Raw genomic sequence first — 25,822 nt, 5'->3', positions numbered from 1 at the left:
AGGTCTAGACTTCTCCCCAATCTGCCCCCATGTCTCTCCAGGATGGTGTCTGGGTTCGAGGCCTGTACCTGGAAGGTGCTGGCTGGGATCAGAAGAACTCCTGCTTGGTGGAGGCAGAACCCATGCAGCTTGTCTGCCTCATGCCCACCATTCACTTTCGGCCTACAGAGAGCCGAAAGAAGAGCGCCAAGGGTGAGACAACTCCCTCAGACCTGCCTGCCCCATCCCTAGTTTGGCTCCTAACCCATCTTCTGCTTCATTCCTCCCCCATACCTGCTGCTGCCCTGTTCTCCCAGAGGCTCCAGGGGCCTGACTCCTCCTTCTCCCTTCCCTCAGGCATGTACTCCTGTCCCTGCTATTACTATCCCAACCGGGCAGGCAGCTCAGACAGAGTCTCCTTTGTTATTGGCATCGACCTCCGGTGTGGGACCATGACATCTGATCACTGGATCAAGAGGGGCACCGCTCTACTCATGAGCCTGGACAACTGAGAAGGCCGCCTCTTCTTCCTGGCTTGAGAGAGGGTCGGGGACTCTAGGAGCCAAAGCTGACAATGCACCTCACACCGAGGCTGGACCTCACTCAGGCCTTGACCTTGGTTGAATTTGTTGTGCAATGAGACCCTGGAGATACCTAGCGTGCTAGCTGTAAAGGTGGAAGGATTACATTGGAGCTCAGTGCAGTAAAACACCCGAGACCACAAGCCCTATGTCTCTCAATGGGATGGTGAGGGTTTGGGGAGAGAGGAAGCGCAAGCCTTACAAAGGATGAGAACTGCAGTGAGAGGCTACTGGATGGGGAAAAGAGCAAGGGAAGTGGGAGGCCTTGAGGTAGAGGCGTGGCCTCGAACGAAAGGGCAGGGTGTGGGGCCTAAAGAGGGTGTGGCTAAATTGGTGCTGGACTAGAATGGGGGCGGGGCCTACCTTGGAAAGGCGCGTGATCCAAATGGAGTAAGAGTTTGACAGATAGGGATTCGGGCTAGACCCAGTACGTTGCACCCGGAACTCTGCAACCGGCATTCGGCGTCCTATTCTGCACCTGCGCTGAGGCGAGCGGGACTGGCGAAAGGCGGGGCAGGGCCCGAAAGGAAGGACTTCGGCGCGAGGAGGGGCGGGACAACGAGAAGGAGGCGGGGTTGGGGAGGGGGGGCGGTGTTTGTGTTGGAAAATCCAACTGCGCCACGGGGCGGAGCGGCCCCCCCAGCCCCGACCTGGGAGACGGGGGGGCCGCTCGACCCCCAAGGAGACCTTGGGGAGTCTGAACACCTGGAACGCCCTAGAATCAGGTAACGGGGAACGGCGAAAGAGGAAAACCATCTCCGCTCAGGGGGGCGGGACGCCTGAGTCGCAGGCGGAATAGAGCTGTGGATGGACGTTTGGGTCTCGGTAAAGGACTGGGAAGAAGACTGGGGCGCAGGACGTCCGGGTCCCCTAGTAGAGAGCAGGGTGGGGTGAGGGAAGAGCTGAGAGGCAGGTGGCTTGGGTTCTGGGTATCAAGAAGGGCTTGAAAGGATTCCCAGTCCCCCTAGGGCTGGGATTCCCCTTCCCGACAATGGGGGGGGGGGGGGCGGGGCGCGGCGGTCCCTAACACTTAACAGGCAGGACTAAAGGTCAGAGTTTGCAGATAGATCTGTGTGGTGGCTTCTGGAGATCGGACGTGGTCAAGCAGGGATGTGTCTCCTGTCCCTGGGCCACTTCCCACAGGTGAGGGGTACAGCCTCAGCTCTTACCCTCACACCAGGAGCCCTGATAACCTCCCTGCAGTGGCCTCCGCCTCATCCACTCCACTGCACATCACGTCCCTTTACTCGGCGTCACCCCGCTCGTCTCCTCATCCCTGGTCTTGTCCCACTCTGCCCTCTCCCGAGTTCCTAGCCCTCGCCCTTTTTCGTGCTGAACCTTCCCGACGTTGCCACGAGATGGCGAGGGCGAGACGCACAGCCCGAACTGAGAGGAGTGAGGTGGGGGATAAAGCCATGAAACAACCGAATCCCCTAGCCCCGGCCGGAAGGAAAGGTGGGCTGAGGTGCTCTTTTGGCTTCCAGTCAGTCTTCTCAGTCCCTCACAGGAAATTGTGGACGGGAGGGCGGAAGGCCGAGGATGGGGAGGGGACTGGGGACTCAGTTTTCGCCTCTCCGGACTGGGGTAAATAGTGGGGAGGGGCAAGCGGGTTGGTTCCTAAGCAACGCAGATTCGCTTCCTGTCTAAGGTGGCTTGTGGCAGTGACTTGGGATGGGAGTTGGTGAAAGTGGGGGACTGGGAGACTGGGGATGGTCGCGGACCGGACGCCTAGTTCTCCGGACAGGGAGAGCCTGGGAGTAAGGAGGGAGGCAACGAATTGCCACCAAAATGGACTCGACGGTCCTCCGGAGGGAGGAAGGACCCAGGGGCTGCGCTGAGCTCCGCTCCGTTCGCCTTCCTCCCGGGGGTTGCTTGCCCTGTTGCCAGAGTAACTGGAGAGCCAGAGTCTAGAGCCAGATTCCCGAACTCTCGCGTCCGCCCAATCCGCTCCAGCAGACGTCCCTGACATCAGGCTCCTGGCAGCCAATGTGGTGGAGGCATTATAGAGCGACAGGAAGAGGGAGAGGGGAGGGGCAGAGGTAGAGGGAAGGAAGGAGTAGCTGTCCCGGACCCGCACGTGCACTCCCACACGCTCGCGCCCAGTGCCCCTCCTTCCGCCACACGCGCCCGAATCCCCCCCTGCGCCTGCGCCGCAAGTCGGCGCTCGCTGCCCCACCCCCCATATTGAGTGTGTGTTTGTCTAGTGGTCCTAGGCTGTGCTCCTCACCCCTGTGGGACTCAGACCTCTGGGTACGCCTGCCATCTTTCGCGAGGTCTCGAACCATTAATGCTCAGCTTTGGGTGGAATGGGCCGGATTTCCCACCAACCCCCCCAGCTGGCGCGCCACTCTCCCAGGTGGGCTGGGCGGAGCTGTGGTTTCTGGCCCCTATACTCCGCCGCTGCCTTCCCGGGTTCTGGTTTGAGTTGCCTCCTCAAGAGGAACGGAACGGGTACCGCGTGCCCCCTCCCCGAGGCTTTACTCGCTCAGGCTCAACTGCTGTTGGTGGCGGGGGAGAGCGCTGCGGGGAAGCCCGGGACAACTCGGGTGATTCTTCCCGGGCCATCGTCACGCCCCTTATTCGCGTGAATTCTTCTTTGATGTGCACCCAAATCCTTCCCATTCCTAATGTTTTTTCCCCACTCGCTCTGGTGCTCTTTGCACCTCCCTCGGTTTCTTTCGAACTGTTTGTACCCCTCTCCACTTGTCCTTCCCGGCTTCTCCCGGTTATATAACTTCCTCTAGCCGTGTCCTGGTTTCAACTCCACAGACTCCGCCCTGGAACAGCGTGGGGAGGGGCAGGAGAGTTAGGGACCCAGACAGATTCCGGCTGGCGGCCGGCAGGGGCACGCGGGATCCCACAGATGGGAGACGAAGTACTGCGGGACCTGGTACCCCCCGCCCCATACCTCCCGCTTCCCACCTGAGATCTTGCCCAGGAGAGAGAAGGCACAGTATCTCTGAGAGGCGTGTCGGGACTCCGTCGGAAATATGGGTTGGGAGGTCAGGGCTGGAGGCGGAGAGGTGGAGCCGAGCGGCCCGAGTCCCTGGAATTGGACTCGTATTGGGAGTAAAAGAGATAAAGGCAGGAGCAGGATGCCTGGGTCCTGGTCCCACATTGCTTCCCCTCCTTTTTGGGTTCCCAGAATTCCTAAGGCTATTTCCCAGGAAGCTCAGCCAGCGGCCCTCTCCGCCCCTAAGGGTCAAAGGTGTGTGTTAGAGGTGGCCTGGAATGATGTCACCAGTGCACGTGCCCTGGGATGGTTGCCAGGCAATGAGGCCTCCTCCCGTTTCCATTCCGGCCCCCCACCTCTGCCCCGAGTCCAGTTCCATCCCCGTGCCATCTTTTCCCTCTCTCCCTTCTCTTGGCCTTAGCATCCCGCAGGTGGGAAACCCTGGCCTGGAGTTTTGTGAGGGGGAGGGGCACGGGTGTGGTGTGGTGGAAAGACTTTACCCCTTTGCTGGGCTAAGAGAACTCTGGATCGCTTTTCCCTAGACTGGCACAAAAGAGCTTTCCCTCCAAGCCCCCGCCCCCCTTGAAAGAGCCTCCCAGATGTTTTTTTTACTTTTCCACCTGCTGCATTGCCAAGTATCCTAATGCTCCAGTGTTCATTTTGTGTTGGAGAGTGGTGGCAAAATACCCCCAGGAGAAGAGCTGTGTGTGGTATGAGGGATTCACTGGACACCCGCTCATCTCTGACCTTAATCAATGGCACCACCACTTTCACGCCAACAGCAAGGAGGAGGGTCAAGAAACAGTATTAGAATGAAAAGTCAATGTGTTTATCCTGTGTAGGTGCGTGGAACTCTCTCTTGAAGGAAGAGGACTCAGTTGATAGATATGGCTGCCCTTCTCTATTAAGTCCTGGGGTTGGTTATGGTATTAGAAAAAATTGGTTTCCCTTTTAATGTACCTTAGAGCTTCGGCTGTCAGATCAGACTTCATTCCATTCCCAGCTCTGCCACTTAGTGGCCATAGGAACTTAGAAAGGTCACAACTTCTTTGAGCCTCATATTCTTAATCTGGAAAATTTAAGTATCAATACAGTACTTACCTTCTAGGCAGGTGGAAAGATAAAAATTAGATAATTTATACACAGCACTTAGCACAGTGCCTGGCACAGAATGAACACTGAATAAATGCTTGTTGTGAAATGCTTATTATTGCTAAATGATGTTAGTTATTACTTTTATTATTAAAGTTGGTAGGCCAGGACCTTAGGAGTTCCTTAGGGAGGAGTGGAGAGTTTGTGTTAATTTGTTGGGTGGGGGGAGGGGGCTGGGGATTAGCTTCCACTGCTTTGTGCACTTTATTTGATGAAGGCTTTAGCCAGATTTGTATTGCTTTCTGTAGGATTATTATCCCCCTCTTGGAGAAGAAACAGCTCAGACTATTCCTCTGGCTGTGAAAATAAAATAATTGTATTGTGGTTCTTGACTTTTAAGCAAGACCCCAGTCCCCCTCCTATGTTGTTCTCTAGAGCCTTTCAATTTTGCAAAGGGACTCCACAGTTTCCTTTGCGGGGACGGGGCTTGTCTGAGGGGTGTGTAAAAGGTTGGGGTGGGTGGGTGGGTGGAGAGAGACTAGTGTTGGGGGCTGGGGGGGGCGGGTAGTTAAAGGAAGAGACCGGAAGGGAGGAGGAGGGAGCCTGCTGGTGGGGAAGGAGGGAGGGGAGGAGGAGGTGGAGGAGGAGGAGGAGGAGGAGGAGGAGGAGGAGGAGGAGGAGGAGGAGGAGGGAGGGGGTTGGGGAGAGCCTGCTACAGTTCTTTGTTTGACTCCGGGACTCAGGGACGGGGAGGAGGAGGGAGGGAGGCAGAGGCTGCAAGCGCCGGGGCAGGCCCAGGAGGCGGAGGAGGGACCGTCTCCCCCGCCCCCCCCAGCCCCACTCCCCCCCCCGCTGCTCCCCCCTCCCTACCCGGACTCCGGGGGCACCGCCGGGGGACAGACACCCAGCAGGTAACCCCGGCCTGGCTCGCCCTCTCCTCTCGGATTTTCCTCCACACCCTCCCGTGTGACCCCTTTCCCCGGTTCCGTCTCCTTGTTTTCTCCTGGCCTTGCCTCTTTTCCCTGGCCTTCCTTGTTCCATCTCCCCCACTTGGGCTTGTCGCCCGCTGGCCGCGCCGCCGTCTCGTGCAGCCCGACTCCCTTCACCTCGCCCGACAGCCTGTGCGCCCCAGGTCTTTCCGCGGCACCTTTCGGGGCTCTGTCTCGCTGTTTCTTCGGGCTTTGCTTTCCTTCCGACCCGTCCCTTGGGGCTCTGAGGAAGGAGGGAGTCCCTGTCCTTTTCTTGCTCCCCCAGTTTCCCGCCCCCCCAACTCTGGCCCCCTTTCTCCTTCTAGCAGTCTCTAGGGGTGGGGAGAAAACCGGAATTTGGGGGGCCCTCTGGAGGGGCAAGGGGTTGTGTGTCGCTGGGGAAAGGGACGGTGTGTGTGCCTAGTGGGGGTGGGGGCGGTTAGTGACCTGGCTGTCTCTGTTGTCCCTTTAAATGGCCCTCACATTTCTGGGGACTCGTGTGGGGGGGGAGGTGGCAAGCCGCCTGCCTGGGGGGCAGGGCCCTCGGTTAGTCCACACAATCAGGGGTGGTAATGATTTAAAGGGACAGTCTCGTTGTGGCCGCTGCCACACTCCGCCAGCGGGAGGGGGAGCCGGCAAGCCATGTCTGGGGAGGCTTGGCTGACAAGCAGGGCATTTGAGGCTGAGTCTGTTTTGAGGCCTGCCAGGTCTGGGACAGTGCTATGGCTGAGAATGTGCAAGGGTGACAGCTTGCCCAGGGAGACATTCAGCCTTTGGGTTCATGGACTCCTTGGCCAAGAATCATTGAGTCCAAACTACAGATCCTGTAGGCCACCAGGTGGGGGCCACCGGCAGGTCTGCAGGTCAGCAGCCTGGCCTGGGCACATTGGAGTTGGCCCTTCAGCTGCCCCTTTTGTTGTTTGGCTCTGTGCACAAGAAAGTCCCAGCCCCTCCCCCAGATCCCTCTCCCCATCCACATGCCCCCCCAAAAACACACCCACCCCAGCTGTTGGACAGATGAATTACAGCCTAGGCTCGGGGCCAGGGCTGGTGAGGGATTAAAGCTCTGGGGCTGGCCCTTTAAATGGCTGTTGGCCCCTCCTCCACTCTGATGGCCAGACACCCCATACATACCCCTGCTGACCCCGTTGGCTGCCCCTCACTCCTCTTGGTTTGTCCTAAGGCCTGGCACTCCTGTTTCTCTAGGCTAGACCCTCCCCAGCGTCCCCTTGCCCCGTAATATAACCACATATACAAATGCTACAGACTACACAAACACACATTTCCTGGTCCCACATTCTGAGTGTTCCTGTCCTGAAGGGTTCTAGCCTCAATCTCCCTTCTCCAGCTGAAGCATCTTGTCATCCTGGCCTCCCTAGCCTGCAGCTGACCACTACCCTGGCCCAGTGAGGGGCCTTGCATGGGTTAGAAATAGCACCTCCCTGGGGGCAGTGTCATCAGCAGTGGAGGCAGCTTGCAATACATTGCATCATGGAGGCTGGGGGCTGGAGGCCTGAGTCTCTGGAGCAGGAGGAAGGATGGGAGCTGGAAGGCCAGAGAAGGGAGAGAGTAAACTGAGAGCCCAAGCGTCTGGGGGAGCCCAAGGGTCTGGGTCCTTAAGGACAGAAAACGGGGGGTTAAGGGAGCACAAAACATAGATCTCTGAGGAGTGAGTTTGAGATGAGGGCAGACAGGTCTGACCACTGGATGGACACTGGTTCTTGGCCCCTGGACGTAGGCTAAAAGACCTAGCTTCTTGTCTCTGAGAGTTAGGAGGGGAGAGAGGGCCTCTATCACCTTCTTGGGCCACATAGGGGAAGGAGGTGATGGGGAAACAGGATATGGCCTTGAGGGGTGGGATGGAAGGGAGGCTTGCAGCAGAGGCCACTTCCAGACCCAGGACCAGAGTCACAGTCCTTGCTAAGGAGGAAGGCTTCTCCCTGCTGGGCCTGTTCATCTAGTCTGGCCACCTGTGCTGCTGGTAGAGACCTGCCCGCACCCGCCTGGGGGAAGAGGAGGGGGCAGAGTCCAGAGGGTGGGGTTGACTGGTGTCTTGATAAGGTTAGGGAGGAGGCAGAGCTGAAGGAAGAGGATCTGCATGCCTGGGGCCAGGATTGAGGCTGACTTGGGTGCAGATGTCAGGGGCGGCTGGGCCTACTCTGGTGCCAGGGACTCTCAGCAGGAGAGTCCAGTCAGAAGAGAGATCATGGCTTGGGTGTCCACTGTGGACTTACTCAGAGTCCATAGCATGCTCCCCTTACTCGCTGGTCCAGACTGCTTCCTAAAGGGGAAGGGTGGATGACTACTTTAGGGATGGCTTTTTCTGGTTGCCATGGAAACATTCTCCCATCCCATCTGACCACCACAGCCAGGTTTCTCCTCAATAAGGGGGTAGGCAGCACAGGAAAATTCTCCAGTCTGGGAGACCCCATCTCTAACTGGTTTTTTTCTTTCAGGTTCCCCCAGGCACCATGCCAGCCCCATAGTACTACCGATCCCACCCACTGTGGTCTGCTGCATCCCACTGCTGGGGCACTGGTTCCAATGAGATAGGGCACAACAAACTCCATCTGGTAAGTCCTACCCTAGAGCACTGCACCCTATCCCACCCCAACAGTCCAATTCTGTACCACATGCTTGAAGAAGTGTGGTATAATCTTTATCATGCCCACTCCTCAGAATGGTCCAGTCCAACTCTGAGCATCCCCCCACCATGTGGTGTTTGAGTGGTTCAGCCTTCCTGGTTTATGGAGCTCCCCTCTGTTGCCTATGAATAGTTCCGTCCTGTACTTCACCAGTCTCTCCACTACCACCAAAAAAATCTCTCCCCAGTGCTACAACTCATTTGCTAATTGAGTTGAATTAAGCTAGGGTTTGCAAGCTGGAAAAATAGAGGTGAGATACACTAGAGGGATTTTTCTTGGGACGAACGCGGAGGGCTTTGTCCCTATAAGAGTTGTTGAACAGACTGGCTTATGGCGGGTGATTGGAAATGGATTTGGAGATACACTGGAGACCATGGCTACAACAACCTGCTGTTGCCATGGCAATCTTGGCATTTCACCTTTCCTTCCAGACCCCTTTCTGTTCTGTTCTCTCCCCATTGCACTACAGTATTTGGCCCCCCCCCACACACACCCTAAGTCTTACTCCTCTGCTGCTTGCCGCTGTCCTGCCAGTTCTCAGCCTGAGGCCCTGCTTCACCCCCCATTCCTCTATAGGAGAAAAGATGGTACCTAAGCCAGGGACTTAAGTTCTCTGAGTGTGCTTTGCTCTTCTCCATTACTCACTGAGTTTTTCGAGTGGGACTGTTTTCTCCTATGTATCTCTATTTGGCAAGATGGTTTGTACATTGGGGTGCCTCAGTGGAATTGTGTTGAATGAATGTGTTAACTGAACGAGCTTCATTGCCAAGAAACCGATGGCTTCTGGGATCTGCTGCACAGTCTCCTACCCACATCTCTAGACGACATGAGACATCTGGGATGGTAACATGGGGTAGAGCTGAGTGGCAAGCTGACCCAAGAAGTGATCTGTGAGGATGAAACCAACAGAGGGAGAATAGGACAGAGGCATTATAGAAGAGTGTCAAGAATGAGACTCTGGAAAGAAGCCCAGCACTTCCATTCTCTTGCAGAATGACCTTGACCAAACTTACCTAACCTCTCTGAGCTTCAATTTCCTCATCTGTAAAATGGGGTAATAAAACCTCTTACGTCAGGTTTTGGGGAGGAGTTTTAAAAATGTATAGAAAGTGATTAACATGGTGCTTGGCATGTAATAAGTATTCAGTAAATGCTAGTAATAATCATAACGGGAGCCCTAGGGAACTGGAGGATAAGCAAGGATGTTGAGGTATAGGACAGAACTTGATTGAAGTCAGACAGACCCCCAATCACTGATCCAGCAAGGCCTCAGGATTCAGGGGAGTGAGGGGAGGAGTCAGTAGGGTCAGTCGCTCCAGTGTTTCCCTGACTCTGTTCAGGAACATGTAAGGCAAACACAGAAGGGCATGTGCAGAGACACACGTGATCACACAAGTGATGCAGAGGCAGACCCAGACAAAAGACCGAGACAGGAGCCAGGCAGACACACAGACAGAGACAGCAGCGCAGAGTCGTGTAGACAGGCATAATGACAGGAACGCGTCAGACACAGGCACTGAAGGAGACAAGATGAGCAGATATGCAGGTGCACGTGGAGACAGATACCAGGACCCACACACAGCCGACCTTGTCAGACAGAGTGGTGAACACAGCGGTCCAGTCAGAGGCAGACACAAGGCTCTCAGTGACACATAGCGGACCAGGGCCGGCACTGTCACTCCTCGGTGGGGGGCGGGGAGGGGCCAACAGCGGGGGAAAGCTGGGGAAGGGAATCCCGAGCGGGCGGCCTGCCCGGGTGGCTGAGTCACAGCGGAGCCTCAGCCGGCAGCCCTCCCCTCCGCCTCCCCCTCCCCCAGGTAAGAAGCGAGCCTGTAACCCCTCGCTTCCACCCGGCAGAATGAGGCCTGGCAGGGAGCGGGGTGCGGCGGGGTTCCCGGACCGGCCCCACCTTCGCGCGCGTGCAGCGTGCCTGCTGGCTGACTGCTCGGTAAAACCCTGTCTGCGGGGTCTTGTCTTTGGCCAGCATGTGAGGCTGCCTGCGTCCGTCTGGCCCCCTAACCCGCGTCCCGCGGGGCTGGAGTGGTGCGTGGAGGGGCTTCTCGGGCCTCAAGCCCGGAGAGAGTTAAGTGGGTGTGATTGATGGAGTGGGTCTCTCTCGGGGCCCAAGGGGGAGGGGGTCGGTTAAAGTCTCCGAGTCCGGAGCCCGGATGGAGGGGCGGAGCTGGGCTTAACCGGGAGTGCCCGGATGGAGAGGGCGTGGCTTCGGCAGGAGAGGAATTAACTCTTTATGAGCGGCTGACTCCCGGGACTGTGGGTTGGGCGGTAGAAAATGGAATGTCTGCCCTAGAAGTATACGGTCCTAGCTTTGGCCGCGTGCGTCTGCCTCTCATCCGTTTTTGAGGAGTCCGTGGTTGTCCCTTACCCTTGGTTAGTACGGACACCAGGAGTCGGAGAGGGCTAATTCCTGCCCCAAAGCGAGAATGGAGGTGAGAGTGGACCGCGAGCCGGCTGCCGGCGCCTGGGGAACAGGTGTGAGTGCGGAGTTGGGATTGCCGGCGCTGGGAGGGGCCGTCGTTCGGTAATACGAGAGGGGAAATTCCGCGGGACCCGTGGTGAGCGGTGTGTGGGCTGAGTTGTGTCTGTGTCTGACTGTGTGTCTGTATGTGTTCAGGGAGGCGGAGGCTGAGTCAGTGGGAATAGGGGAAGGTTTTCTGGGTGACTCACGCTCCCCCACCCCAAGCCTGAATCAGACCCCGAGGGAGGGCTTTGTACGGGAGGCGTATGGGGAGTCAGGCGCTTGGGTCCCGGGTGAGGGACAAAGATCCAGGGTGTTTGGTGAGAGTGAGTGTGTGATTAGTATACAGGAAGTTTTTGTTCTCAAGTGAGGGCTGCTGTGTTCTGAATACCGGCGCGGGGGTGTGTGTGGATAAAGGTGGAAAGGGGCTGGAGGGACAGGGCTCACTGGTTTAGGGAAAGCTGAGTCAGTTCCCCGTGGGAAAGGGGAAGTGGTAGAGGGGAAGTGTCATCATCGCAGAAGGGGAAGCTGCATTTCCTGGTAACTGGCAGCGCCCTCGGCACCACTTCCCAAGCGGGTATCTGTGCCTCTGATATCTGGAACCCCCGTTCCCCGTTTTCCTATATCTGGGCTATGGGTCCCGGGACTTCGGGGGGGGGGGGCAGCCGGTCAGGGCGTACTTGACCGCAGTTAAGCGCTGTACTTGTCCCAGATCTTGGTTATTGACCGAAAGGCTGTACGGTGAGGAGAGTGAGTTCTGACATAATCTCCGCGTGAACTGCGGAGATGGTCCGCAGAGCCCAAGCGCCTGCCAGGGCTCGGCGGGGAGTGGCACGCTGGGACCTGTAGAGTCTAAGCGCTTGCCTGCAAACAGACGACCTTGCACAGCGGACGGAGGACTGTTTTCACCAGAAACCCTCCTGCCCTTGTGGTCTGGGTGGAAATTTCCCCACAGCGCAGACTTTTCTCAGCGAGGGCGAACTTTCCAGCCGCCCCCAGCCCCTTGTCGCGCGTTCTCCCCCAGCTTCCTGCCCTGCTCAGGCTCCAGCTGGAGCGCTGGCCCCGCCCCCGCCGCTTTGTACTCGACATTCGCCTCTCGCAGCTCTTTGTACTCTAGACTTTCAATGGACCGATCCTGGGAGCGGAGCAGGCTCCCTACCTGAGGGGACGCCGGGTAGGCGAGGAGGAGGCTCTGGGACCAAGATCCTGGGCTCAGAGATGGGAGAAGTAAGAAATGGGGCTAAAGGGAAGGTGCCCAGGAAGGGGAGCGCCGCGCTGTCTTGGGTCGAGCCAGCACCGACGGGAAGGGTTGGGGGGTGGTGTGTGAAGGAGGAAGTGAAACGGGTTTTGGGTTCTTTAAGGGAGTGGGCGGTGAGAGTGGGACAAGGGTGATGTCACCGCCTGTCGGGCCCCGCCCTCCTCCCTCCCGATGGACCCCCCCGTACACTTACACACTCCGCTTCCGCTGCGCAAGTAGCCACGTCACGGGCAACCCCCGAAATCCCCCCTCCCTTGGGGGGCGGGGGCCACGTGGGCCGTGGGGAACCGCGTGGCCCCGGCGGGGAAGGGCATAGAGGATACCAGAGCCACGCAAGAGGGGCCACACGGGACCGTGGTGCGCGACTTCTCAGAAGTTGGGGGGTTAAAGGGGATTTTGGTTTTGGGGGTCGGCTGGTATTGAAGACCGAGAGAGCCAGAAGTGCAGGAGCTGAAGGTACTGGGTATGAGGCTGGGTGCTTGACCATGATTTGGGATGGTATCAGGTGTGGGGGATGAAGCGCTCAGATCGCGGCGCCGGCGGGTTTGGGTGCCGTAGAAGTCGCCGTGACTGGCCAGCCCTAAGCAGTCCCAAGGGGCACTCGGAGTGGGGAGGTCAGGCACTGGGGCGAGGTGAAGTGAGGATGGGGAGCGACGCCTTTGTCTGCGTTGCGCATCTGTCTGCTGTCCGTCGGTCTTACGGCGGGCGGGGCGCGGGGGGGGGGGCGTCTCGGGTAGACTAGAGTGGAGCACGGGTGGCTTTGTGGGTGCGTGGGATTTGCGGGAAGCGCCATCCCCCAGGCCGGCTGGGGCGTGCGACTCGCCACCTTCACTCACATGGGTCATAGGCTCGGCTTGCCCCGTCAGGTCCTAGATGGAGACCCTAAGTAGGAGCCTCCGGGTCACCTCGGGGTCACCCGGGGCTGAGCCCGTCTGACCGGCTCCGCCGCCCCTCCTCCCCCGGCCGGCAGCAGCCAGGCTAACCTCGCTCCTATTGGTCCCTGGCAGGCTGTTACTGAGGCGGAGACGCGGGTGATGATTGGCTTTCTGGGCAGAGAGGCGGTCCTGTGATTGGCCGGGTCCCTGGAGCTCGCCGACGCTGTGAGAGGAGGCTCCCACGGAGGCCTGGTAAGCAGCCGCTGCGTTGCCTGTAGGCTCCGGACTGGCGGTCCCGCTCCCTGCCACTCGTTCAGGCTTCTAGCCACTCTTCTGGGCTTCTTGTGGCTCCTTATGTCCAGTGGGCCTCCTCTCAGGGAAAGCCAAGGCCGGGCACCCTGCGCAGATGACAGATCTGTGGGTGCCGCTGCCAGGCCAGTCTAGTCCCTGGGCCCCAACTGTGCTGGCCAGGTCACCTCACTTGCCTCTTTCTCTCTAGAATTGGCTGTGAAAGGCCCTGGGCGGCCATCTGGGGGCAGTGGGCTCTCCTGTCAGAGCGGCTGGAGTGGGACCATCACCCCAGAGAGCTGGGGCAGGGGGCTGTGCCCCATCTCCAGGGCTCCTGGGGCCACTGCTGACCTGGTAAGGGGAAGATTGGGGCAGGGTTGGCTGTGTTTCCACAGGCAGCTCAGGCTCTGCCCCCAGTAAGATCATAATCTCTTCTCCCTGATTCAGGCTGGATGCATCGGGCAGTGGACCCTCCAGGGGCCCGCGCTGCACGGGAAGCCTTTGCCCTTGGGGGCTTGAGCTGTGCTGGGGCCTGGAGCTCCTGCCCGCCCCATCCCCCTCCTCGTAGCGCATGGCTGCCTGGAGGCAGGTGAGAATTTGGGCCATCTCTCTCTCTGTCTCCAGGTACTCATCTTCTCATCTATACCCTTCAGTCTCATTCTCTGAGTTTTTGCCATTCTGTGGGCCTCAGTGTAGTCCTAGTCCTCAGCAGTTTTCTCTTATTCCTTCAGTCCCCTCCTTAGTAGGTAGGGACAAGACTGTTTTATCTTGATGTACATTAACAGACCCCTTCTCTCTTCAGGTGCTCTGCCAGCATCGGGCAGTCCCCACTCTCTGCTCCTCTACCCCCTTCACATGGCAGTAGCTCTGGGCACCCCAACAAACCGTACTACATTCCAGGGTGAGTGAGGATTCAAAGGTGCTGAGGATGGGAGGTAAAGGTGGAGCCTTGAAAGAGTTCCCCCAAGTCTGACCACCCTCCCTTCCCAACCCGTTTTGCTCTGCAGTACACCCACCCCAAGACCTCTCCATGGGAAGCTGGAATCCCTGCATGGCTGTGTGCAGGCATTGCTCCGGGAGCCAGCCCAGCCAGGGCTGTGGGAGCAGCTTGGGCAGCTATACGAGTCAGAGCATGACAGTGAGGAGGCCATACGCTGCTACCATAGTGCTCTTCGATATGGAGGAAGTTTGGCTGAGCTGGGGCCCCGCATCGGCCCACTACAGCAGGTGGGATGAGACAGGACATAAGAAGCTAGGATTGTGCCTTCTGGCTCAATGCCCTGATCTTATGTCTACTTCTGTCCTGTTTCCTGCACCCTTCCTCCACCTCCCCAGGCCCAGCTCTGGAACTTTCATGCTGGTTCTTGCCAGCACCGAGCCAAGGTTCTGCCCCCACTGGAGCAAGTATGGAACTTGCTGCACCTTGAGGTGAGGCTGGGGCTGGGTGGGCTAAGGAGGAGGGCTGGGCCAGGTCTACACCTGTGCCATTCTCTCTCCTCTTTTTTTTTTTTTGTCCTCAGCACAAGCGGAACTATGGGGCCAAGCGGGGGGGCCCTCCAGTGAAGCGAGCTGCCGAACCCCCGGTAGTGCAGCCTGTGCCTCCTGCAGCACTCTCAGGCCCCTCAGGGGAGGAGGGCCTCAGCCCTGGAGGCAAGCGCAGGAGAGGCTGCAACTCTGAGCAGGTAGAGTTGTATGTATGTGGGCAGGCAGGCAGTGAGTGGGAGGATTGGAGCAAGGAATGGGATTCTCACACCCCCTTTTCTTCTAGACTGGCCTTCCCCCAGGGCTGCCGCTGCCTCCACCACCATTACCACCACCACCACCACCACCACCACCACCACCACCACCACCCCTGCCTGGCCTGGCCACCAGCCCTCCATTTCAGCTGACCAAGCCAGGGCTGTGGAGTACCCTGCATGGAGATGCCTGGGGCCCTGAGCGCAAGGGTTCAGCACCCCCACAGCGCCAAGTGAGCACCTATCTGTTGTCCCTCATCTTTCACCTGCAAGTCCCTGTGTCCTCCATTCCTCACTTAGTGTCCTCATTTGTCTTCCATAGGAGCAACGGCACTCGCTGCCTCACCCATACCCATACCCAGCTCCAGCCTATACCACGCACCCCCCCAGCCACCGGCTGGTCCCAGCTGCACCCCCAGGCCCAGGCCCCCGCCCCCCAGGAGCAGAGAGCCATGGCTGCCCGCCTGCCACTCGTCCCCCCGGAAGTGACCTTAGAGAGAGCAGAGTTCAGAGGTCGCGGATGGACTCCAGCGTTTCACCAGCAGCAACCACCGCCTGCGTGCCTTACGCCCCTTCCCGGCCCCCCGGCCTCCCCGGCACCACCACCAGCAGCAGTAGCAGCAGCAGCAACACTGGTCTCCGGGGCATGGAGCCGAGCCCAGGCTTTGTGAGTGGTGACCACAAGTGGAGGGTGGAGCGAGGCAATCAGTGGGGGCTGGTATGAGGTGGCTCCAGCAGCCCTCTGACCACCTCACCTTTCACCTGCAGTCCAGCGCTGACCATTACCAAACTCCCGTGCTGGAGGTCTCTTCTCGTCAAGGCCGCCTGGGGCCCTCGGCGCATAGCAGTCGGAAACCTTTCCTGGCAGCTCCCACTGCCACCCCCCACCTGTCCCTGCCACATGGCCCCCCCTCATCTCCTCCATCCCTCTGTCCCCGCCTCTTACGCCCCCCACACCCCCCTGCCTGGCTGAAGAGCCCGGCCTGCCGGTCAGCCCGTGAGGATGGAGAAATCTTAGAGGAACTCTTCTTCGGGGCTGAGGGACGCCCCCGCCCTCCTCCCCCACCCCTTCCCCACCGCGAGGGCTTCTTGGGGCCTCCAGCGCCCTGTTTTTCTGTGGGCACTCAGGATTCGCACACCCCTCCTACTCCCCCGACCACCAGCAGCAGCAGCAGCAGCAGCAGCAGCAGCAGCAGCAGCAGCAGCAGCAGCAGCAGCAACAGCAACAATGGCAGCAGCAGCAGCAGCCCTACTGGGCCTGTGTCCTTTCCCCCACCTCCCTATTTGGCCAGAAGTATGGACCCCCTTCCCCGAGCCCCCAGCCCAACACTGAGCCCCCAGGACCCACCTCTTGCACCTCTGACTCTTCCCCTGCCTCCAGCTCCTCCCTCCTCCTGCCACCAAAATACCTCAGGAAGCTTCAGGCGCCCGGAGAGCCCTCGGCCCAGGGTCTCCTTCCCAAAGACCCCCGAGGTGGGGCCGCCAGGGCCATCCCCAGGCCCCCTGAATAAAGCCCCCCAGTCCGTGCCGCCGACAGTTGGGGAGCTGCCTGCCCGAGGCGCGCGACTCTTTGATTTTCCCCCTACCCCACTGGAGGACCAGTTTGAAGAGCCAGCTGAATTCAAGATCCTACCTGATGGGCTGGCCAACATCATGAAGATGCTGGATGAATCCATTCGCAAGGAGGAGGAGCAGCAACAACAGGAGGCGGGCGTAGCACCCCCGCCCCCCTTGAAGGAGCCCTTTGCTTCTCTGCAGCCTTCATTCCCCACTGACACACCCCCAACCACCACTGCTGCCACCACCACCGCCATCACCACCACAACCACCACCACCACCACCACGGCCACCCAAGAAGAGGAGAAGAAGCCACCAGCCCTACCGCCACCACCGCCACTAGCCAAGTTTCCTCCAGCTCCCCAGCCACAGCCGCCGCCACCCCGACTACCCCCACCAGCCAGCCCGGCCAGCCTGCTCAAATCCTTGGCCTCCGTGCTGGAGGGACAAAAGTACTGTTACCGGGGGACTGGAGCAGCTGTTTCCACCCGGCCTGGGTCCTTGCCTGCCACTCAGTATTCCCCCAGTCCCCCATCAGGTGCTACAGCCCAGCCGCCCACCTCAGCGGCCCCTAGCGCCCAGGGCTCCCCACAGCCCTCCGCTTCCTTGTCATCTCAGTTCTCTACCTCAGGTGGGCCTTGGACCCGGGAGCGCAGGGTGGGCGAAGAGCCAGCCCCAGGCCCCAAGACCCCCGACCCGCCTCCCCCACCCCTGCCTCTGCCTCCTGCTCGCTCCGAGTCTGAGGTGCTAGAAGAGATCAGTCGGGCTTGTGAGACCCTTGTGGAGCGGGTAGGCCGGAGTGCCACAGACCCAGCAGGTCCAGTGGACACTGCAGACCCATTGGTCAAGGCAGACCCAGTGGACAGTGGGACTGAGCGACTGCTGCCTCCTGCCCAGGCCAAGGAGGAGAGTAGTGGGGTGGTGGCAGCAGCAGGACCAGGTAGCAGTAAGCGGCGGCAGAAGGAGCACCAGAAGGAGCACCGGCGGCACAGGCGGGCCTGTAAGGACAGTGTGGGGCGGCGGCCCCGTGAGGGCAGGGCAAAGGCCAAGGCCAAGGCCCCCAAAGAAAAGAGCCGCAGAGTGCTGGGGAACTTGGACCTGCAGAGTGAGGAGATCCAGGGTCGTGAGAAGGCACGGCCCGATCTTGGTGGGGCCTCCAAGGCCAAGCCACCCACAGCTCCAGCCCTTCCACCAGCACCTGCACCCTCTGCCCAGCTCACACCTGCGTCAGCCCCTGTCACTGGGAAGAAGGCTCGGGAGGAAGCTCCAGGGCCACCTGGGGTCAGCCGGGCTGACATGCTGAAGCTGCGCTCACTTAGTGAAGGGCCCCCCAAGGAGTTGAAGATCCGGCTTATCAAGGTAGAGAGTGGTGACAAGGAGACCTTTATTGCCTCTGAGGTGGAAGAGAGGAGGCTGCGCATGGCGGACCTTACCATCAGCCACTGCGCTGCTGATGTCGTGCGTGCCAGCAAGTGAGTTAGGGGCTGTCATACATGAAGCTGCTGACCTGGCCTGCTGGGAGGCTCCCTTCCCCCATCACCCTATTTCTCTCATATCACTGTCCTCCCACAGGAATGCCAAGGTGAAAGGGAAGTTTCGAGAATCCTACCTTTCCCCCGCCCAGTCTGTGAAACCGAAGATCAACACTGAGGAGAAGCTGCCCCGGGAAAAACTCAACCCACCCACACCCAGCATCTATGTATGTATGCCCCTGCCAGAGGGTTCTAAGACAGTGTTGGGGGCCATTGGGGTTCTCTGAGCCTGATCCAGCCCTGTTTCCTGGTTGTCTCAGCTGGAGAGTAAACGGGACGCCTTCTCTCCGGTGCTGCTGCAGTTCTGTACAGACCCTCGAAATCCCATCACCGTGATCAGGGGCCTGGCAGGCTCCCTGCGGCTCAGTGAGTGTGCAGGAACAGAAAGGTCGGGGAGGGCTACAAGGATCTGGGGCTTCGGGACCCTCTGAGAGCCCACACACTTCAAAACCCAGGACAGTGGCTATAGTGAGCTATCCTCAGTCAAAGATAGGCCATATTTGAAAGGTGCTCTGAGTGATGGGTCAGCTGGCCTCAGGCTTTTCTCCCATCTGTCTGTTTCCAGCATTAGGCAAGTGGCAAGGGGATGTATCTTAGGGCCTGGTTAGTCAGAAAACTTGGTTTTCTTGGTGATTAAGGATGCAAAGAATACAGATTTTAGAGAATCCCTGAAGACCCATGGTTTGGGGCTTTCTCTTTTTTAACCTTTATTGTGCAAAGTCTCAGACACATACAAAAGTAGAGGGAACCATATAGAAAAAAAAGTCAATATTTTTTCCTCTATGCCCATGTATTTTCCCTGCCCTTTACTGAGTTGCTTAAAGCACTTTCTAGGCCTCACTTGAGTAAATCTTTCATTGGATCTGATGATACACTGCCATTCATTAAGCACCTACAATGTGCCAGGGTGCTGTGCACATGTGGCCTCATGCACACCTGAGGACTCTGACGGAGAGGCTGAGGCTGAGTAGCGGTGGGAGAAGGGGTTGGTGATGACCAATCCTTCCAGCTTCGTGTTGGACTTGGGTTCTTGCCTATTCCTCCTGGGCTGACATCTGCAAAGCCTATGTCCTGCCCGTCAGAGGCTTGGGGAGTAAGAAGAGACAGGGTGAGTTGGGTCCTCACTCCCTGCCTTCTGCCTCTGTCCCAACACCCTGCTTGGCCCTCCCTTGCAGACTTGGGCCTCTTCTCCACCAAGACGCTGGTGGAGGCGAGTGGCGAACACACAGTGGAGGTGCGCACCCAGGTGCAGCAGCCCTCAGATGAGAACTGGGATCTGACGGGCACACGACAGATCTGGCCCTGTGAGAGCTCCCGTTCCCACACCACCATTGCCAAATATGCGCAGTACCAGGCATCGTCCTTCCAGGAGTCCCTGCAGGTAAGAGGCCAGCATGGGGAGGCAGGGGTGCAGGATCAGGGGAGTTGGGAGTGGGGCTGCAGCTGAAATGCTCTTGGAAGGTAGCTGACCCAGGCCTGCCTACCCCTGTGACCAAGCAGGAGGAGAAGGAGAGTGAGGATGAGGAGTCCGAGGAGCCAGACAGCACCACAGGAACTCCTCCTAGGTATGGTACAGTATGCCTCTTCCTTTCATGACTCCTTCCCTTCCCTGTGCTTTTCCACCAACCTGTGCTCTTTGCCCCTGCAGCAGCACACCAGATCCGAAGAACCATCATATTATCAAGTTTGGCACCAACATCGACCTGTCTGATGCCAAGCGGTCAGTGGGGCTCAGGCCAGTAACGCTGGGGCAGCAGTGCTGATGGGTCTGCAGAGCCAGGGTAGCATCTCACTTTTGTTGCCGCCGCAGGTGGAAGCCACAACTGCAGGAGCTGCTGAAGCTGCCCGCCTTCATGCGGGTAACATCCACGGGCAACATGCTGAGCCATGTGGGTCATACCATTCTGGGCATGAACACGGTACAGCTATATATGAAGGTCCCCGGCAGCCGAACGCCAGGTGCGGGAAGCGCGCGGGGGGCGGGGCTGATGTCTGCTGCTCCGTCAGCCAATGAGGGCCAAAGGGCTGGCTTGTGGCGGAGCGCAGGCTCCGCTCTGCCAGCTACTATGACGTTCTCTGTTGCCTCCTGCAGGTCACCAGGAGAACAACAACTTCTGCTCCGTCAACATCAACATTGGCCCAGGCGACTGTGAGTGGTTCGCGGTGCATGAGCACTACTGGGAGACCATCAGCGCCTTCTGCGACCGGTGCGCGCTGCCGCTACCCCTGCCTCCATTAGATCTATTCCCCCTTGTCCCGTCCCTGGGTCCCCAGGTTTCCATCTGACCCCTGTGGCCACCCCGCAGGCACGGCGTGGACTATTTAACAGGTTCCTGGTGGCCAATCCTGGATGACCTCTATGCTTCCAATATCCCTGTGTACCGCTTCGTGCAGCGCCCTGGAGACCTCGTGTGGATTAATGCGGGGACCGTGCACTGGGTGCAGGCCACTGGGTGGTGCAACAACATCGCCTGGAACGTTGGGCCCCTCACTGGTGAGAGGGTGGGGCACAGAGCCACTCAGCCTCGCGGGGATGGGGGGAGATTGGAGGGCAGCCAGCTGTGAGGGAAAGGGCTGGGGTCCAAGTGGCTGGGGCCTGTTTGAGAATCCTGTAGTGATCCCCTCTGGCCCGCAGCCTATCAGTACCAGCTGGCCCTGGAACGATACGAGTGGAACGAGGTGAAGAACGTCAAATCCATTGTGCCCATGATTCACGTGTCCTGGAACGTGGCTCGAACTGTCAAAATCAGCGACCCCGACTTGTTCAAGATGATCAAGTGAGGGTCCTATTTGGGAGGGAGCCCATCTCCAACTACCTGGTCCCGTTCTTGTCTGCCTTTCTAATGTTACCCCGTTCTCCATCTTCCTCTCAACCCTTTACCATGCTGTAGTTATTACTGTGCTGGGGCGGCTGACCCTGCTCTGAGGAGCTCTATTTTCCAGTGGTCCAAACAGACAAAACCGCATGAAATTTCATCTGTTTCAGATGGGAAGGCCCTGTAGGTGTGGGCTTCTGTCCCGCTCTGCCCGCAGCCCTGCCTCATTACCACTCGCCCCCCACGCAGGTTCTGCCTTCTGCAGTCCATGAAGCACTGCCAGGTGCAACGGGAGAGCCTGGTGCGGGCAGGAAAGAAAATTGCCTACCAGGGCCGGGTCAAGGACGAGCCCGCCTACTACTGCAACGAGTGCGACGTGAGTGGACCGGCTCTCCCTCTCCTTCCCGGCAGGAAGAGTGCCCCCAGGGGCCCTCCTCTTTGGTGACTGCCCCTGCTCCCTGTCACAGGTGGAGGTGTTCAACATCCTGTTCGTGACGAGTGAGAACGGCAGCCGCAACACATATCTGGTGCACTGCGAGGCTTGTGCCCGGCGCCGCAGCGCGGGCCTCCAGGGCGTGGTGGTGCTGGAGCAGTACCGCACGGAGGAGCTGGCACAGGCCTACGACGCCTTCACGCTGGTGAGGCCCCAGCGCGGGGCCGCGGGCGGGACCCGGAGGGGTGCGCTGAGGGCGGGCTGTGGGGTGGGCCGCGCCTGCCCCTGAGCCCCCGCCCGTTTTCTCCCCGCAGGCCCCCGCCAGCACGGCGCGATGAAGCCGGATGCCCCGCCCGCCTGCCCGCCCGCAGGGCGCCGCGGGGCCACCAGCACAGGCCTGGGCTGGACCTAGGTCCCGCTTCTGGCCGGGAAGGGGGTCGGGCCCAGCCCTACCACCCCATTGGCAGCTCCCCCTCATTTAATTTATTAAGAAAAAAAAACTTTTTTAAACAAATATGAGGAAAAAAGGAAAAAAAAAGGGAGACGTGGGGGGAAGGGGCTGGCAGCCCCTCGCCCACCAGCGCCTCCCCTCACCGACTTTGGCCTTTTTAGCAACAGACACAAGGACCAGGCTCCGGCGGCGGCGGGGGTCACATACGGGTTCCCTCACGCCTGCCAGCCGCCCGCCCGGCGCAGATGCACGCGGCTCGTGTATGTACATAGACGTTACGGCAGCCGAGGTTTTTAATGAGATTCTTTCTATGGGCTTTACCCCTCCCCAGAACCTCCTTTTTTACTTCCAATGCTAGCTGTGACCCCTGTACATGTCTCTGTTTATTCACTTGGTTATGATTTGTATTTTTTTTTGTTTTTTTTGTTTTTTTGTTTTTGTTTTTTAATTTATAACAGTCCCACTCACCTCTATTTATTCATTTTTGGGAAAACCCGACCTCCCGCACTCCCCAAGCCATCCTGCCCGCCCCTCCAGGGACCGCCCGCCGCCAGGCTTTCCCTGCGCCCCCTGTGTGTCCGGGCCCGGCCCGTCGGTCTCCGCAGGCCCGTGGCTCCAGCTGGGTTCTCATGGTGCTCAAACCCGCTCCCCTTCCCTATGTCCTGCACTTTCTCGGACCAGTCCCCCGACCCTACCCAATCCCAACCCCGCCTGAGGGTGAGCGACTCCTGTACTGTAGGGGAAGAAATGGGAACTGAAATGGTATTTTGTAAAAAAAAATAAATAAATGAAAAAAAATTTTAAAGTTTTAAAGAAAGAACTATGAGGAAAAGGAACCCCGTCCTTCCCAGCCCCGGCCAATTTTAAAAACACGAACCTTCCCCTCATCCCCCTCCCCCATTTCTTTTTAAGCGTGAAACAGCCCAGGGCCAGGGCCTACCTGGGGCAGGGACACCCCGGGATGAGTTTCTCTGGGGCTTTCTTTTCGTTTTGTCGGTTTTTTCCCTCCATGCTGGGGCTGCGGAGGGGTGGGGGGTTTACAGTCCCGCCCCCCTCGCACTGCACTGTCTCTCTGCCCCAGGGGCAGAGGGGTCTTCCCAACCTTACCCCTATTTTCGGTGATTTTTGTGTGAGAATATTAATATTAAAAAATAAAATCAGAAAAATCCTGTTTTGATAGTGTTCTGGTGATAGCAGGGAGAGTACCGGGAGGAGGGCTGTAAGCCGGTGATTGATGGGGAGAGAATGCGCAGACCCCGGCCAGGGTGAACCCCTCCCCGGAGGCGCCTGTGGAATGTCCAGAGCTCTGGTCCGCTCCTCCGTATGGGGGGGTGCCTACTCCAGGAGCCGCATTCCAGGATAAGGGGGGTGGGGAGAGGCCGGGCAGGGGGAGGGGCAGGAAAGAGGGCTATAAGGGCCGTGGCCCAGGCGGGCGGGAGCCAGGCGGGCCATGGCGGATGTCCCCGGGGCGCAGCGACCGGTTCCTAGCGGCCCAGAGCCCCGAGACCCCCTGGACTGCTGGGCCTGCGCTGTGCTGGTCACCGCCCAGAATCTACTGGTGGCTGCCTTCAATCTTCTCTTGCTGGCGCTGGTGCTGGGGACCATCCTGCTACCTGCTGTCACCATGCTAGGCTTCGGCTTCCTCTGCCACTCCCAGGTGAGCGTGCGCCACGGGGTGTACGTGTACACGAGTGCGGGTGTATGTCGTGATGGTAGTTGTGAGGTCTACGGGCTACAACTTCTCGCCTGGGCTATTCGGCTTGGACTTGACGCCTCTTCTCCCACAGTTCCTGCGTTCCCAGGCACCCCCTTGCACCGCGCACCTGCGGGACCCGGGCTTCACTGCCCTGCTGGTCACTGGATTCCTGCTCCTCGTGCCGCTGCTCGTGCTTGCCCTGGCCAGCTACCGCCGCCTCTGCCTGCGCCTCCGCCTGGCTGACTGCCTCGTGCCCTACAGCCGAGCTCTCTATCGGCGCCGGCGCACCCCGCAGCTGGGACAAATCCGGGCCTCGCCAGGATCCCAGGCCGTTCCCACATCAGGAAAGGTCTGGGTTTGAGAACCCTCGAGTCAAGAACAACCCTCCCTTTTAGTGGCCCAAGAACTTGAAGCCCGGGGGTCTTCCTATCTATCCTGCCCCCACCCCTGCCTCAGCCTGGTCCCAGAATCCCCTTGGCAAATAGCAGCATTTGTGGACCCAATGCTGGTGAAAATTCGCCACATCCCGGAAAACCCTTTCCTCTCACTACCCATATCTGAATCCTGAACATCTGGGCTGGACCCTGCACACACACGCTCTGCCCCCCACCCCCACCTTGTGAATAGGACAACTGAACCTTGCCGGTGCCCTCCTTTTCCGGTGCAACTCTTTTAGTATTTAGGGGCTGGTGGGTGACCTTGGAGGGGAAGGAGTGATCACACATCAATAAAGAATTAATGAACTGAATGTGCTCCTGGGATCCTGTGAACAGAGGGGTGGCACAAATACTATCACTCCTGCCCTGTGCCCAGGAGCAGGAAACAACATGGGAGGCAGTGTGTGGCTCAAGTGTGCAGACAGGAGCATCCTTCAGCCTCCCAGCCTTCCCTTATCGCATTAGCCTGTTCTTCCTGGCCAGACCCCAGAGTTCTGTCCCTGACCCTAAAGTCACCTCCCCATCAACAGAGTGGAGGGGGCCTGGCCTTTGTCGCCTGCCCTGCGCCCCTTGGGGACCCGAGCCCGTTCTCTGACCCCAGCTTAGAGGAACTCGGGTGTTGCCAGGCCGGGGAGGGAAACAATGGGTCTTCCGGAGCAGGATGACACCCCCTCCCGTCACAATTCTGGAGCAGCAGCGTGGGAGGGAATATGGTGGGGTCCACCCTGGGGCCTGTTGGTCTGAAGCTCAGCCTGTCCCCCACCCCCACGCCCGGACCTGAGGGAACCTTTGGTACCTCTGGACATCCAGGTTACTGCAGAAGGGTTGACAGTGCTTCCGACTTCAGATAAACCTTTCCTCTAGGGGTGGGGTGTGCGATCCTTGCCCAGGCATCCCAGGTACACACACACACACCATTTTGGTTACAGATTTAATAAACTCTGAAAGGCATGCGCGATAGTGGTCAGAGATAGGGAGGCCCCGTCATACTCTCTCTTTGCACCTCAATAGAAACGATGTGGTGTCCGGGTACCATGGCCAGGCCCAGCACACGGGGTTCGCCAGCGGAGAAGGAATCTGGAAAGAAGGATCAGAGCATCAGGGAGGCAGGCCAGGGTCGGCCCCGCCCCTTATGAGCCACGACTTCTAGCCCCAGAAAATAAGGGGTGCAGAGAGGCACTGAAGGCGAAATGCCTTGTTTGAGGCTCCGCCGAATTCCCAGGCGGGTGTGCATTCCCTGGGCACTGACCAGATGGCTTGAGGAATTCCTGAGCCGAGCCCAAGATAACATTGCAGTCGCGGTCGGTGCAGAGGAAGCAGCCGACCAGTGTCCGTCCATCTGTCATACGAATGCGCATAGTCTTGTTGAGCAGCGCCTCCAGCTGCTGCCGGGCACGCGCAGCCGGCGAGTCCTCGCGCTCTCCGTCTGAGTCCTGCGCGGGGCGGGACTCGCGCTCAGACCGCGCCTCCCTGGCTGCTGCCCGCCCACAGAACCACAGCTCCCGACCGCCTGTGGGGCGCTCACTTGAATCCCAGAGGCTGCCGGGAACTGCAGTTCTCCCTCCATCCCCCTCCATATTGCTCCCCGACTGCCCCTCAATCTTGGAACCCGGACCCGCGCTAACCCCAGCGCTGGAGCTGCTTTGACGCCGGCTGCAACAGCCGTTCTCCTCTCGTAGCAGCATGGTCGGTCCAGCTCCGGCCATTTGTCCCGGGGCCTCCTCCAGGCCCTTCTACTTCCTAGGAACCTTGCGGGTCCTGTGGTCTCAGATCTCGCGAGCGCTCTCCACCTCTTCTGCGCGAGATCACTTCTCTTCCTCCTCCTCCTAGTCTTCTCGGCAACTGTAGAGATCTCGCGAGCTTCTACTTCTCCAGCGCCGTGACTCACTGAAGCCTCTTACGCCCGATGTCTTAAGATATCGCGAGAAATTTGACCTCTCTGGCTTTTTTTTACATATCCTTGAACCCAGGAATTTAGCAAGAATATCTTTTTTTCACAATCGCACATCTCCCCTTTGTTTTTCTGCCTCACGAGAAAGTCTGTCCTAA

General features: G+C 58.8%; 4 protein-coding genes across 6 annotated transcripts in view; 3 read left to right on the top strand and 1 right to left on the bottom strand.

Moving 5' to 3' along the window:
- Positions 1–703, top strand: part of DNAH2 (dynein axonemal heavy chain 2) — a 100,078-nt gene extending 99,375 nt beyond the window's left edge. The window contains exons 87-88 of the mRNA XM_019745158.3: positions 42–192; positions 337–703. Coding sequence (XP_019600717.2) covers positions 42–192; positions 337–491 — 306 coding nt within the window. The 3' untranslated portion in view covers positions 492–703. The remainder of the gene's footprint in view (positions 1–41; positions 193–336) is intronic.
- A 445-nt stretch (positions 704–1,148) lies between these two features.
- Positions 1,149–22,814, top strand: KDM6B (lysine demethylase 6B). 3 transcript variants are annotated; one of them, XM_074319410.2, is made up of 24 exons: positions 1,149–1,285; positions 8,030–8,146; positions 12,960–13,079; positions 13,327–13,469; positions 13,563–13,704; positions 13,918–14,016; positions 14,123–14,342; positions 14,451–14,543; positions 14,636–14,797; positions 14,884–15,084; positions 15,174–15,518; positions 15,620–17,880; positions 17,981–18,107; positions 18,201–18,306; positions 19,116–19,321; positions 19,441–19,505; positions 19,589–19,660; positions 19,751–19,899; positions 20,033–20,147; positions 20,247–20,434; positions 20,576–20,717; positions 21,006–21,132; positions 21,224–21,394; positions 21,504–22,814. In XM_074319410.2, the coding sequence occupies exons 5-24, from the start codon at positions 13,568–13,570 to the stop codon at positions 21,525–21,527; spliced, it is 5,010 nt and encodes a 1,669-aa protein (XP_074175511.2). In that variant the 5' UTR covers positions 1,149–1,285; positions 8,030–8,146; positions 12,960–13,079; positions 13,327–13,469; positions 13,563–13,567; the 3' UTR covers positions 21,528–22,814. The 3 variants fall into 3 exon arrangements, with proteins under 3 accessions (XP_074175511.2, XP_074175510.2, XP_088658057.1); XM_074319409.2 differs by having other exon boundaries at positions 19,438–19,505; XM_088801931.1 differs by having other exon boundaries at positions 19,402–19,505.
- Positions 22,815–22,961: 147 nt separating this feature from the next.
- TMEM88 (transmembrane protein 88) lies at positions 22,962–24,084 on the top strand. Its single transcript, XM_019745071.3, has 2 exons — positions 22,962–23,297; positions 23,428–24,084. Exons 1-2 carry the CDS (start codon positions 23,091–23,093, stop codon positions 23,695–23,697), a joined length of 477 nt encoding a protein of 158 aa, XP_019600630.1. The 5' UTR covers positions 22,962–23,090; the 3' UTR covers positions 23,698–24,084.
- A 606-nt stretch (positions 24,085–24,690) lies between these two features.
- NAA38 (N-alpha-acetyltransferase 38, NatC auxiliary subunit) lies at positions 24,691–25,538 on the bottom strand. Its single transcript, XM_019745073.3, has 3 exons — positions 25,399–25,538; positions 25,023–25,206; positions 24,691–24,850 (listed from the first exon to the last, which is right to left on the bottom strand). The coding sequence occupies exons 1-3, from the start codon at positions 25,477–25,479 to the stop codon at positions 24,738–24,740; spliced, it is 378 nt and encodes a 125-aa protein (XP_019600632.1). The 5' UTR covers positions 25,480–25,538; the 3' UTR covers positions 24,691–24,737.
- Positions 25,539–25,822: the final 284 nt, after the last annotated feature.

Source organism: Rhinolophus sinicus, chromosome 12 (assembly GCF_057876585.1).
Source record: "Rhinolophus sinicus isolate RSI-liver-muscle chromosome 12, RSI-T2T, whole genome shotgun sequence".
NCBI lineage: Eukaryota > Metazoa > Chordata > Mammalia > Chiroptera > Rhinolophidae > Rhinolophus > Rhinolophus sinicus.
This window is presented reverse-complemented; position numbering and strand designations above follow the sequence as displayed.